Source organism: Lissotriton vulgaris, chromosome 9 (genome assembly GCF_964263255.1).
Source record: "Lissotriton vulgaris chromosome 9, aLisVul1.2, whole genome shotgun sequence".
Lineage (NCBI taxonomy): Eukaryota > Metazoa > Chordata > Amphibia > Caudata > Salamandridae > Lissotriton > Lissotriton vulgaris.
Genome location: NC_141697.1, coordinates 157958746 through 157973806, shown reverse-complemented (window position 1 = coordinate 157973806; position 15061 = coordinate 157958746). Strand labels below are relative to the sequence as shown.

The 15061-nt window shown below is 42.2% G+C and overlaps 1 protein-coding gene across 4 annotated transcripts in view; it reads left to right on the top strand.

Moving 5' to 3' along the window:
- Positions 1-15061, top strand: part of MIS18BP1 (MIS18 binding protein 1) — a 679433-nt gene that overhangs the window by 157436 nt on the left and 506936 nt on the right. For all 4 annotated transcript variants that reach the window (XM_086937270.1, XM_086937268.1, XM_086937269.1 and 1 more), the window contains exon 8: positions 3652-4028. In XM_086937270.1, coding sequence (XP_086793396.1) covers positions 3652-4028 — 377 coding nt within the window. The remainder of the gene's footprint in view (positions 1-3651; positions 4029-15061) is intronic.

Below are 15061 nucleotides of genomic sequence, written 5' to 3'. Positions count from 1 at the left end.
TCTGTTTTGGTAGGCGCCTTGATACCTTCGGGTTTTAGTCGCGCAATACAAATTGCCTTTCAATTCAATTCAATTCACGTCACGCGCCACACGCCCAAAGGGAAGTTAAGCCATCCCAGCATATCCCCAGCTGCAGCCGCAGCATGCACGTAGATGATAAGATCTGCTGCTCCAACAGAACACAGCAAGCCGGGATCACAGGCCTCCCAATGCACCCCGCTGTCACCGCCGCAGTTCCTTTGTTTTTATGGCTGTTTTCCGGGGACTTTGTGTCTCTGGTGGGGGGTCTTCTGGTTGGGGCGCCAAGCAATTCAGATGGTTTGGACCGGGAACAAGACTCTCAGGCAGAAGAGATGTGGCCAGGAGCGCAGGCACACAAGAGGTTCCAGCCTGGCCCGGCAATCCCATTGCAGTGACGAGGCAGGGACACATGTAGGCCGCAGAAGCAATCCGCGCTGGCCTACCTAGGGAATGTAACATTTATGTCTGGCACTAGCTTGTGGGTGAGGGTGACTCCTGGCCCCTTCATAATCGATGGAATAAAGGTTACCAGGGTAAAACTACCTTCTTTTGCAGCAGTTCCTCTCTGTCCTTATGCAAACAATCCCTCAGTGTGAGCACCCCTAAAATACCAAATGGTGAAACAATGCCCTTCTTGTGCAGAGCCTGTGTGCCTCACATAGATGGGTGTACTAGGTAATGAGCTGGCACTCCAGACCAGTTCTGGGGCCAGCTTCCTTCACTATGTTTGGTGCCTGCCTGAGTGGGAGGACAAATGAAGCTTCCTGTCAGGGTGTCATCAACATATGCTTGTGACATTTAAGGACCCTTTACAATAAACTAAGTTATTGGGCATAGCCCAAATGACCATCCTGCCTGAGTAATCAAAACATCTCACTACACGTAGGCCTTGGTCTCTGTTCTGGAAGCAGTTTCCACACCTTATCCAGGGCCATTCACTAGCTGGGTGACAGTTGGAAGGCTCAATTAAACTATCCTTCAACAGTTTCAAGCATGGAATAGGCAACATTCTGAAACTTAGATTTCCTTAATAATTATTAGAAATCTGACTTTACTTTTGTGTTGGGCTTTTAATAAATATTAAAGTAATCTTATTTCTAGCTGAATGAGTATTTACTATTGCTTTCCAGTGTTTCTCTATTGCCCAGTCAGCCTTCCTCGGTGAAAATAGCTACTCACAGTAAGGACATGTTAACATTACATTTCTACATCCTCCTACCTTTAAATAACATGCAGCCTGCCATGGGGGATACAAAGCCTACTTAGAGGTGATATATTAATATTTAAAAGGAAGATGTTGAACTGTTTATTTTCACAGTTCAAATTGCACATTTTACACTGCTCCTGTCAGGATACAGTTGTAGGCCAGAAGCCACACTTTCACTGCCACTGTAGTGCATGGCACAATATTTGCTGCAATGCACCAGTGGCGTTTAATCTCCAGTCCCTGGGTACACTTTAGGGACTTATTGGCAAGTTAAATATTGCAATTGGAAGTATGCCAATTTAAAAGGGGAGCACACACACTTTACTACTGCTTAGCATGGGTAAACTACACAGAGCTCTCCAGCCAGCAATAAGAGATAGGGCACAAATCTGGGGTACACCACTAAACAAATGACAATTTCATACAAACCTTTCATTCAAATTCCAGCAAATTTTAAATTGTAATACAAAGTACATAGCTTGCATAGTATGTTCGTGTATTGCCACAATGTGGTTTGTCCTGTAATGTCTTCCTGCATTCTGAAAACGTTTACAAAGCATAAGAACTACAGATGAGGCCACCAGCATTTTTCTATTGCAATACATGGCCATTTTAGATGTTACTCAGGGCTCGAAAAATCAAAAAAATGTTACGAGACCTGCAGGTTTAGTAACATGAAAAGTCTCCTCGACCTAACTGTAACATACCTGACCTCTGTCTCTGATAGCGGAGCAAATGTGACAAGAGAACAAGATTTAAAGGAATCTTTATTGCTCAATTTCTTTGTGAGCAATAAAAATGCCTTTAAATCGTGATTTCTTATCACATTTGCCCCGCTTTCAGAGACTGAGATCAAAAGTCAGTTTGTCTTCCTACTCACCAGAAAGGGCTAGTAGACCCTAGAAATAGCTTGTCCTGAATAAATCTAACTTGCCATAGCGAGGGGGCGAGTGGATTTTTCGAGCCCTGTGTTACCTCTCTCTCATGTATCCCATACATTCATATATTTATTATGTCAGCCTTGCTCTCAAAGTACCGAACATAAATACACTTTGCCTAATGATTATTTTGCACCCTGTTCCTGAGCCGCTCATTTACATTAGTTCCAGTGATCATCAAATGGGTAAAATTGGTCAGGTATTGTTTTTGTTATTGGGTAAACAAGAAATGATTTGAAGTGAGACGTTATCCAAGAAAAAAGCTTCAAATTGCTGCAGGAAAATAATTTGGATACAGTTGTGCTTGAATCTCTCCATTCAGTCCTGAAGTTCAGGTCCATTTTGTAGTGTGTTAAGTGTAGAGGAAATGAGGGCAGGAGATGCATATACCCAAATCATTATTTTTCATTCCAATGGCACCCCTTCCCAAAACAAATTATACTAACCCTTGCAACTTAGAACTCAAAGTCAGCTCAATTGCTTGATCTAATTAGTTAATAAAAGCAATGACACCAGCACAATGAGAAACCTTAATCAATGTTGAAAATTCCAGAGCAAATTTAGATTCAACATACCCAAGTCAAAGAAGCAAGTAAGCCATGTCTACCAAGATGTAGCAGTGAGCAGTTGCAAGCAAGAAAGAAAAGCTACACAGAACGTGTCACTGTAAGCAAGAATCAAATTAAAGTCAGCCAGTACTCTGAACATGTGCAGAGAAAGTAGAAGACAAGCCAAAGATATTTGGGTTGTGCAAGAAGGCGTTAAAAGCCAAACATACCAGTGTCGTGCAAGGACAGACTCCAAGCCAGGTCTAATATACTGTGTTACAAAAAATAAGAAATGTATGCAAGGTTAAACATATTTAGCTCATGGACTGAGAAATTGCAAGCTAGAGTGCCACCCAAGGAATTAGTATGCCAAACCCATGCCAATCCTCCTAAAAGTCTGATATTTGCTCAAAGAAAAATGTTTAAAATATACTTTTTTGCCATCAGTAGAAGGTTTAATAATAATTATCTGGTAACTTACACTATAAAAAATATACCTTTGTTCATTGTATTTTGCTTGAATGGAATATTTGCCAAAATGTACTCTTTTTTGTTGATGTTTAGCTATGTGGTCACTTTAGAGGGTTTAAGCCATAAACTGCCTCAAAAATGATTTGCAAAAGGCAATTCCACTGCTCCTAGCAGTGAAATGATTCACAATATTTAGTCCAGCTTAGTTTTTTTAGTGTTCTAGTCTGAGGACTTATGAAAAAATTGTATCTGTACCCACATCTTGCTAACCACTTTGCCTGAATAGCAAAATTACAAACAAATTACAATTCCATCTCTAAATTCAGATATTGCTAATTTGGATTATATCACATAGAATTGAGTGCTAGGGTAATACTATCGTTAGGTAAAACTGTTGCCCGATTTTGATATAACTGTATTTAGAATGATATCATGCAAACACTAACATGCCATTTGTTTCCCTTAGTGGAATGTCCACAGCTAAGGCCCTACAAAAACAAGGATTTGATGCTAAAATGAATGAAAAGAATAGCATCCAAAGGATAACGCGTGATGCTGGATCAAAGGTTAAAAAATACCCATCAAGAAACATGACAAAATCCCTAAGCACTAACTATAATGATAACGCACAGCATTTGTGGGAAACAAAAAAATCAAAGAGCAGAGAAGGAAAAAATGAAACATATGCTACCAGGCAGCTAAGAAGTAATATGTTCATCCGTGATGCCAGAGCGGAAGAGATGGACTCCATGGAAAGTCTTTCAGAAGACAATCAGACTTATGAAGTTGTTAAAACAAAGTCTCGTGTTAAAAACATCAAGTCCAGATACAGCCGAGAAAGAGGTAGGATAATTAGGTGTTATACATTTTAAAAATAGCCTTGTTTCCAGTGAAAGTCCCGATTGTACTGTTGTATTTGTCATAGGTTCAAAATATATGTCAAACATCAATGTGGGAATTGCAAGCTCCATGACAAAGTAAAACGCATTCCTGAATTGCTTTTTATTAGTCTGAGAACTTGGGCTTTAAAAAATTCAAATTCCACAAATGGATCATATTTAGGTGCATTATCTCTGAGAGGATTCAGTGTGTTTTTTAATGTACCATCTTTATAGTCCAGAATGGCCTAGTTTCCACCTGCAATTAACAAGGAAGGGAGGTAGAGTACAAAAGTAGGATTCCTACTCCACGGGCACTGATAAATAAACAAGAAGAATCCTACTACCAGTGTGCATCACAGGGAGGGGGAACACTCAGTGTTGTGTAAAATACCCCTCACACACCAACAGGCCCCTTGGTGTCATGCTTCATCATCGGGGTCTTCGCATCCCGCTAAGGGTATGCGGCACGCTGCGACCTGCGACTACGTGGGAGCGTTGACAAGTTGGAATATGTGTGGTGTGTGTTGAGTGCAGGTGAAGGGATTTATGTGAGTGAAGGGTGTGGTGAAAAGTTAAAAAGTACCTGGCTAGTGGGAGGTGTGAAAAAAACTTTATTTCGTACCCCTGGCTGGTGCTATTAAAAAGGTGTGCAAAAGAGCGAGGTTTTATTGTCTTAATTAGGGACAGAACCTCTGGTGTGCGTCGACATGTTTCGGTACTGGTGTACCTTCTTCAGGACGGGGCACAACTTCCCAACCCTACTCACGTTTTTCTATAAAAAATGTTATCTTAATTCCCTAAAAAGTGAGAACAATTTAAAGGAGGCTACAGTGTGCCTACAGCGGTTCTTTTGGATCATGCAGTTGCATGCCCTGCAAAAAAAGAAAAAATCCATAAGGTTTGGTTGCCATATAGGATTGGCTCAGACAGGTGCAGTCACCTGGAGCCCCAAACAGTTAAATAAACCTGTGAAAAAAAAGGGGGGACACACAAGACACACAACATATAAGACACACTTAAGGTTTTTTGTTTATACTCATTTTCTTAGGACATACTCATGGTCTTTGTGGTATGTTGCCTCATGAGCAAATCCTGGGCATCAAGGTAGGTAGGTGGATCCACAATCTAAGTAGAGAGATAAGTGGATTCAGTGTTGTTCCTTTTACTCACTGTTTAACTCCACGCTACACCTGGACAAACTGGAGTTGCGTTTTCTGTAATATACTCACGAGATCCGCCTAAATTGGCCTCCTTCTACCACCCTGTGCTGCTCCGCTGTGAATACATTGGGAAACAGCTAGGCGGTATATGTAGAGGATGAGGGTGTAAGCTCATTGGTTAATTGGCGGTAATTGAAGGCGACCTTGTAAGGAACATCCGTGTTACCGCCTCTCGGATACATGTATTTTGACCACATGTAACATGTATCCCTCTTTCATTCGTTAATTACCGGGTTTTTTGTTTGTCCAAATATGGACTATCCGCTTTCCAGCCACTCACGGGCTCGGGCTCCGACTCCCGTTGTCAGAGGAACCTACTGCGCAGGTTCGGCTCGCGTGTCTCTCTGGTGCGCGTGCGCACAAGTATCTTTACCGCATCTCGTTCAGATGAATCACGGCGCATGCGTGATCATGTCTCTCGGTAGCGCTGGTCACTAGGGCTGTATAGTCCATCGGTTTATCCTAAGAGATCGCTTTGGTATTCCATTATCACTCAGGGTGTGCCTGGTTGTGAATTGTTAATCCGTTTTCCTTTTGAACAGAGGCATAGAGACAATTATTAAATACATAATATCCTCATCCTTTACAGTGTTAGTCTTTGACTCCAAGGATTTCATACACTTCATTGTAAACCCTGTTTGGAGAAAAGACCATCCAGATATATCCAGTGTTTTTTTGCTGTTTTTCACATAGGAAAATCTTTTGTTGTAGACGTACTCGTATCCCAAGTATGGTTTAGGTGATTTGGCTCCATGGGATGTCGTCGTTAAGACCTGTGACATGGGTTCCTAAGCGGAACACCCATCGTTGTTCCTTCTGGAACAAGCCTGTTTCAGACGGTAGACGTTCGATGACCGTCCAGCGTAAATCATTGATGCAATGTTGGTGTGTCAAAAAATGTGATGCCATCTTGGTAGTTGTTTTCTTGCAGCGTATATTGCTTTTATGCTCCCCTATCCTTACTTTCACGGGTCGGGTGGTCATACCTATATATTCCAGTCCACATGGGCATGTTATCATATAGACCACGTTTCTTGTATTACAATTGGAAAATTGGCGTTGTTCCCATGATGTGCCATTCCTAAAGGTTAGGGTTTTACTTTTTTGAGTTTGGTGACAGCAGCTGCAATCCCCACAAGGGAAGTGACCTTGCACACCTGTATTATTTTGTCTTGCAGTGGGGTTTTCACGTGGTCTAGTGTGTACCACAATGTCTTTTATGTTTTAACCCCTCCGATGTGCATGCATTGGTTTCTCAAAATCGAGGTCTCCACAGTTCAATATCCCCCAGTGCTTGTTAATGACTTTTGATACCTGGTTTGATATGGAAGTGTAAGTTGTCACACAGATTGGTCTTTTGTTTGTTTCTTTATCTTTTGAGTTATTCTCTATGAGTGCCTCCCTGTGATTGTTTTTTGCGCGTTTCATCGCTCTGTCAATGGTTTTGACAGGATATTGTCTTTGTATAAGTTTAGATTTTAAGTCTCCTGCCTGTTTGCTGAATTCGCTCAATTCTGTACAGTTCCTTCGGAGTCTTAGAAATTGACCATACGGCAGATTCTCCCTTAGGTGTCTGGGATGAAAACTGTCGTAGCGCAACAGACAGTTCCTGGAGGTGGGTTTGAAGTGGGTCGTGCTTTTTAGCCTTCCATCCTCAGTGTAAATATTCAAATCCAAGAAAACCATTGATCTGTTTGAAACGGTGCTGGTGAACTTTAGATACGCATTCTGGTTATTTAACCAGGCTACGAAATTCGTGGCGCTGGTGGCATCCCCGTTCCAAATGATGAAAATATCATCTATGTACCGTTTCCAGGTGTCAATCTGGGAACGGTATGGGTTACTTTCATGTAGGATTTTGTGTTCCTCCAAATGGTGGACATATAGTCCCGCTAGACTTGGGGCAAAAGTACTACCCATGCTCGTTCCATGGGTCTGTAGGTATAGTATCTCCTTACAAGGAGCTGAGCTAGCCCATGACTGGCTCAGTAAAAAGGAAGCGGATTTCCTACAACAACCCACTCCGAAAATACCATACTTCTACTGTATCCCGAAGATACATAAGAACATCGAAAATCCACCGGGAAGACCCATTGTTTCAGGGATTGGGTCGATTTTGGAGCCTCTATCGAAGTTCTCTGATGCATTCCTCAGACCGATGGTACAAGCAACAAACACATACCTGAAGGACACCAAATCAGTCCTACAACTTTTGGAAGAAAAGGTATTTGACCCAGCTGCACAGCTCCTTGTAAGCCTCGACGTGGAGAGCTTATATACGAGCCTGCCTCATGAAGAGACTCTACAGATCATAGAGGAAGTGCTCTTCAGTAATGCATGGAAGTATCAGACACCAAGGAACTTGGTCCTTGAATGCATCACCATGGCTTTGAAAGACAACTTCTTCAAGTACAAGGAGATACTATACCTACAGACCCATGGAACGAGCATGGGTAGTACTTTTGCCCCAAGTCTAGCGGGACTATATGTCCACCATTTGGAGGAACACAAAATCCTACATGAAAGTAACCCATACCGTTCCCAGATTGACACCTGGAAACGGTACATAGATGATATTGTCATCATTTGGAACGGGGATGCCACCAGCGCCACGAATTTCGTAGCCTGGTTAAATAACCAGAATGCGTATCTAAAGTTCACCAGCACCGTTTCAAACAGATCAATGGTTTTCTTGGATTTGAATATTTACACTGAGGATGGAAGGCTAAAAAGCACGACCACTTCAAACCCACCTCCAGGAACTGTCTGTTGCGCTACGACAGTTTTCATCCCAGACACCTAAGGGAGAATCTGCCGTATGGTCAATTTCTAAGACTCCGAAGGAACTGTACAGAATTGAGCGAATTCAGCAAACAGGCAAGAGACTTAAAATCTAAACTTATACAAAGACAATATCCTGTCAAAACCATCGACAGAGCGATGAAACACGCAAAAAACAATCACAGGGAGGCACTCATAGAGAATAACTCAAAAGATAAAGAAACAAACAAAAGACCAATCTGTGTGACAACTTACACTTCCATATCAAACCAGGTATCAAAAGTCATTAACAAGCACTGGGGGATATTGAACTGTGGAGACCTCGATTTTGAGAAACCAATGCATGCACATCGGAGGGGTAAAAACATAAAAGACATTGTGGTACACACTAGACCACGTGAAAACCCCACTGCAAGACAAAATAATACAGGTGTGCAAGGTCACTTCCCTTGTGGGGATTGCAGCTGCTGTCACCAAACTCAAAAAAGTAAAACCCTAACCTTTAGGAATGGCACATCATGGGAACAACGCCAATTTTCCAATTGTAATACAAGAAACTTGGTCTATATGATAACATGCCCATGTGGACTGGAATATATAGGTATGACCACCCGACCCGTGAAATTAAGGATAGGGGAGCATAAAAGCAATATACGCTGCAAGAAAACAACTACCAAGATGGCATCACATTTTTTGACACACCAACATTGCATCAATGATTTACGCTGGACGGTCATCGAACGTCTACCGTCTGAAACAGGCTTGTTCCAGAAGGAACAACGATGGGTGTTCCGCTTAGGAACCCATGTCACAGGTCTTAACGACGACATCCCATGGAGCCAAATCACCTAAACCATACTTGGGATACGAGTACGTCTACAACAAAAGATTTTCCTATGTGAAAAACAGCAAAAAAACACTGGATATATCTGGATGGTCTTTTCTCCAAACAGGGTTTACAATGAAGTGTATGAAATCCTTGGAGTCAAAGACTAACACTGTAAAGGATGAGGATATTATGTATTTAATAATTGTCTCTATGCCTCTGTTCAAAAGGAAAACGGATTAACAATTCACAACCAGGCACACCCTGAGTGATAATGGAATACCAAAGCGATCTCTTAGGATAAACCGATGGACTATACAGCCCTAGTGACCAGCGCTACCGAGAGACATGATCACGCATGCGCCGTGATTCATCTGAACGAGATGCGGTAAAGATACTTGTGCGCACGCGCACCAGAGAGACACGCGAGCCGAACCTGCGCAGTAGGTTCCTCTGACAACGGGAGTCGGAGCCCGAGCCCGTGAGTGGCTGGAAAGCGGATAGTCCATATTTGGACAAACAAAAAACCCGGTAATTAACGAATGAAAGAGGGATACATGTTACATGTGGTCAAAATACATGTATCCGAGAGGCGGTAACACAGATGTTCCTTACAAGGTCGCCTTCAATTACCGCCAATTAACCAATGAGCTTACACCCTCATCCTCTACATATACCGCCTAGCTGTTTCCCAATGTATTCACAGCGGAGCAGCACAGGGTGGTAGAAGGAGGCCAATTTAGGCGGATCTCGTGAGTATATTACAGAAAACGCAACTCCAGTTTGTCCAGGTGTAGCGTGGAGTTAAACAGTGAGTAAAAGGAACAACACTGAATCCACTTATCTCTCTACTTAGATTGTGGATCCACCTACCTACCTTGATGCCCAGGATTTGCTCATGAGGCAACATACCACAAAGACCATGAGTATGTCCTAAGAAAATGAGTATAAACAAAAAACCTTAAGTGTGTCTTATATGTTGTGTGTCTTGTGTGTCCCCCCTTTTTTTCACAGGTTTATTTAACTGTTTGGGGCTCCAGGTGACTGCACCTGTCTGAGCCAATCCTATATGGCAACCAAACCTTATGGATTTTTTCTTTTTTTGCAGGGCATGCAACTGCATGATCCAAAAGAACCGCTGTAGGCACACTGTAGCCTCCTTTAAATTGTTCTCACTTTTTAGGGAATTAAGATAACATTTTTTATAGAAAAACGTGAGTAGGGTTGGGAAGTTGTGCCCCGTCCTGAAGAAGGTACACCAGTACCGAAACATGTCGACGCACACCAGAGGTTCTGTCCCTAATTAAGACAATAAAACCTCGCTCTTTTGCACACCTTTTTATTAGCACCAGCCAGGGGTACGAAATAAAGTTTTTTTCACACCACCCACTAGCCAGGTACTTTTTAACTTTTCACCACACCCTTCACTCACATAAATCCCTTCACCTGCACTCAACACACACCACACATATTCCAACTTGTCAACGCTCCCGCGGAGTCGCAGGTCGCAGCGTGCCGCATCCCCTTAGCGGGATGCGAAGACGCCGATGATGAAGCATGACACCAAGGGGCCTGTTGGTGTGTGAGGGGTATTTTACACAACACTGAGTGTTCCCCCTCCCTGTGATGCACACTAGTTTCCACCTGGCCTGTTCGTTAGGAGTTTCCTGGCATTCAATCATTACTCTTCCCACCCCGTCCACTTTAAGAATAAAAAATAATACATTTAATAACATATTCCTTTGGCACAACCCACACCCTAGATTTGACTTTATATGGAAAGTTCTATCTTTCTACACATTGTTCTGTCCAGTATCTCCACAAAATTCTGAATGAATTATGTGTGTTCCCATAGCCCTTTTCCCATAGCCCCCTATTGCTCTTACATAGTACAGCCAATTTACAACTCCATTTACAACTTGCCGCAAATGTATTTTAATATTTTCTTTTTCAAACATGTATTTTTTGCCATTTTGAGTAATTACTGATGCCAGAATAGAGATGGTAAGTTATTTCCCTTGAGGAGCTTGATCAGAACTTTTTTGTATTGTATTTTCACATTCATGTTCTCCTTTTTACCTAACACCTCAACTTTTGTCAGCTGGTCATTTTGTTATAAACAAAATGGCCTACTTGTTGAGTCACGTTGATTGTCTTTTTCACTAAAAATGATGGGCAAAAGTAATCATACGCAATATCAAGAGGGAGAGCGAGGAACTAGGGTAGCTAGTTCACTTCCCCGTAGGTTATAGATATTAAAAAAGAACTAGCTATACAGAAGCTGCTCATGCAGTGTGTCAGAAAAACGTATTCGTTTTTTATGGAGGCCCTCACCCACCAACCTAGTTGGTGGCATGCTTTATCATCGGGTCCCACCCGAGGCACCGAAAGTGCCTCAGGTGTGCTGCGACTACTGTTTACAGCGGAGCGGTTTTCTTGTTAAGTGAGTGTGCAGTGATGGTGTGCAGAGTGGGGTTTAAAAACTGATCTAAAGGTCCTAGTATCCCGAGGGTTAATTTATTCGTGGGCCCTTGGCAGTATTAAAAATAAGGCTAGTGGATGTGGTTGTAGGGACTTATGGTCTCCCACATCCCGTGTGGTCAACTAGTTTCAGCCAGGCCTCGTGTTAAATCTGGCTTTCTTCAGGACCTATGTGCAAATGTGATTTAAAAAGGAGCTACGTATGATGTATACGTTCCCGCTTTTTGGTGATGAGAACCTTCCTTTTGGTCAATTTTTAAAGAATTAGACCCAACTGTAGCTCCACAACAGACTATCATAACCAATCGGCGGACCTTGCCTTGAAGTTACAAGCACGGGGCTACCCTGAGAAAATCATCAAAACCACCAAAAAGCGGGCACGCAACCAAAATAGAGAGGCACTGCTGGAGGAAAAAGCCAGACCCAACACACCCACACCCCTGACTTGTGTCACGACGTACAACAGCATTTCCAATCAGGTGGCGAAAATAATATGCAAAAATTGGAGGATTGTCAACACAGGCAATAGAAACTGGTCACAACCACTCTTTGCCTACAAGAAATCAAGCAGCCTGAAAGATCGATTGGTATCTACACACCCGAAAATCAGTGCCAAACCCATGATCAGCACAATTCATAATGCTTGTGGCCTACCGAACGTGGTCGGCCATCACACATGGGGTGACTGCAGTGTCTGCCATCTGACACAACCCAGCAAGACACTGAACCCAGAACCAGGCAAAACATGGCAACAACTTAGACATACTAACTGCAACTCCACCAACGTAATATATCTCATTGAATGTCCCAGCAAACTCAGATACGTGGGAATGACAACCCGGAAAATAAGAACAAGGATCGTGGAACACCGGAACACTATCCGCTGTAAGAAAACTAATAGTAGACTCATGGACCACTATTTGGAAACGGGACACACACCCAACGATATGTCGTGGATGGTAATCGAACAGATAACCAACCGCAACAGTAACAACGACAGAATCCTATTGGCTAAGGAACAATGTTGGATTTACTGTCTGTCAACCCAAATCCATGGATTAAATGACGGCATATCCTGGAACAGTCTTAGCCGGAGACCCCAAGTTATACGGGGGTAGACATACCCATCCACATGGCTCTGTGTACAACCTTGCTCTGTGTACAACCATGACCACAGTACGCACACACCATGCCCTTTAAACTCTTTAGGACCAGCGCAAACACTATGCATATACGTCAATACTAGTAGCACGGGTATCCAGTCTAAATGTACTTCTCATAAATCACACAACTAAGATACTTTTTTGACGTCAGGACGCCGAGTTTTTAGCTTGGCCCGCATAAAAGTACTATCCTTAACTTTAATTTAAATGTTATATGCACTGCACATAAAAAACGCATCTAATGCCCGCTTCCCTTGACGAACACCTTTTAGCATTGTTTAGCATTACTGAGATTGCTTTCTTTTTCCCATTGCTCAAACATAGAGGCTGTCTGTTTTCTGTGTTGTTCCGTTTCCTTGCAGACGCTAATCACGTCCTGAGGCATGCCCTGCAGGTAACGAGTAACAGCTGTTGCATGGGAAAACTATTTAAAGCCAAACCGGAACTCCGTATCCCTATCAATGGAGTCCCTGTACAGCCGCAACAGGTGAAGAAGCGGATCACGAGACAGCACCAAAGTACTATCGTTACTCGGACCCCCTCCAGGGACTCATGAAGTTTGCTTTTGAGAATCTGAAAGTAAGCAACAATCATACAGTTATCGTAGCTACCACCTTGGCCACAATCGTTTTTTAAGCCGCCCTGAGAAATAGCACAAATAGCGAATAATTAAAACGTCCGCAAACTAATCACCATGTCGACCTGAACCGCACAAACACTGCAGTTTTTACCGCTCTTCACTAAGGCACAGCTTACGAATTCACTGTACACAAGCCAGTCGTCATATGTGTGTGCTTACCTGTTTGTACTGTCCACCTTCCTTTACAGGTACAACTCGAGAGGAAATCCTCCTCTTACAGTTAGAGCACCTTAGCGAGTGCTACACATTGGAACACATATACATTATATGTAGCTCCTTTTTAAATCACATTTGCACATAGGTCCTGAAGAAAGCCAGATTTAACACGAGGCCTGGCTGAAACTAGTTGACCATACGGGATGTGGAAGACCATAAGTCCCTCCAACCACATCCACTATTCTTATTTTTAATACTGCCAAGGGCCCACGAATAAATGAACCCTTTGGGATACGGGGACCCTTAGAACAGTTTTTAAACCCCACTCTGCACACCATCACTGCGCACTCACTTAACAAAAAAAACACTCCGCTGTAAACAGTCGTTGCAGCACACCTGAGGCACACTCGGTGCCTCGGGTGGGGTCCGATGATGAAGCATGCCACCAACTAGGTTGGTGGATGAGTGTCTTCATAAAAAAACTAGTATGTTTTTCTGACACACACTACATGAGTAGCATCAGTATAGCTAGTTTTTTTGATTATCCAAAAGTAATCATATGCATATCTCTCATCCCCTAATCTGTGCTGAATATTCCTATAACACACTTGCCAATTCACTTTGCCATAAATGTTTTCATTTAAAAAATAAATGTTTGGGGTTGTTGATGTGTGCCCCCTGTTATTACTCTGTGCTTCAATACATTTTAGTGATGATTAGATAGTTCTACCATATCAATGAAAATAACCAATGTTTCCACTTCTTTGAATGCAGTCTCATGTTAAGTAAAGTTGGAGAAAGCTAAAATAAAGCATAAGCATCCAAAATGGAACTACTATTCCGGCACTGGATCATTTTAAATAATTTGCATGTAGTAATTGTCCTGTACATCAGGCTTAACCCACATATTGCTTTGCACAATTGGCATTGTAAACAAAGCAGTGCGGAAACCATCATCACTTCCATTGAATATGGACTACAAGATAAGGCTGACTCATGGATCTTACATTTTACTTTAGGAAACACATATACTTTACTTCCAGTATACTGAGGCAGGCATTTTTAGCAGACTGTACCCTTCAGCCCCCACGAATAAACCCAAAATACCTCAGATGAGGCTGACACATGTATGTCATTACAAGTCATTCACAGACAGGTACATGTAATGTGGACCAAAAGTGTTTTTTGTAATAAGAAAGTGACCTTTCATCATCTAGTGCACCTGAATTCCACAGTGTATCTTATGAACCACATTTTAAAGGAACGGGTTGGTAAATGTTTCTGTCCAATGGAATAGGTTTGAGACCGTATCAATTTTTTTGCTATATTCCTTTGTGGTCTTTAACATCTTCTGGCCACTGTCTGGATACGTGGAAACTTGGGAGCAGACTTGCTTCTTTTTTGTGGATTTACTGTACTACTTTCTAAGCGCAGACTATCTTTTCTGTCTAGCCACTCCTTGCCCACATATTTTTAATTTGCCTTTAAGGTAAATATGCGCATTTCAAATTACACATGCCTTCTGAACTCCCATTTCCTTTTCTTAAAGGGGCCATTTTACACATTTATGTATTAATTATCATCGTGAGATTTGGTAATTTTGGGTGCATTCCTTCCTTTCATGAATGAGCCCTGTAATTTTTCTTTTCTTTTGGTTTTTCTTTTTGTTTCTTCATTCAGTATCACTATCCTTTCTTATGAAATGTCAGTATCTTTGTGCCTTACTGC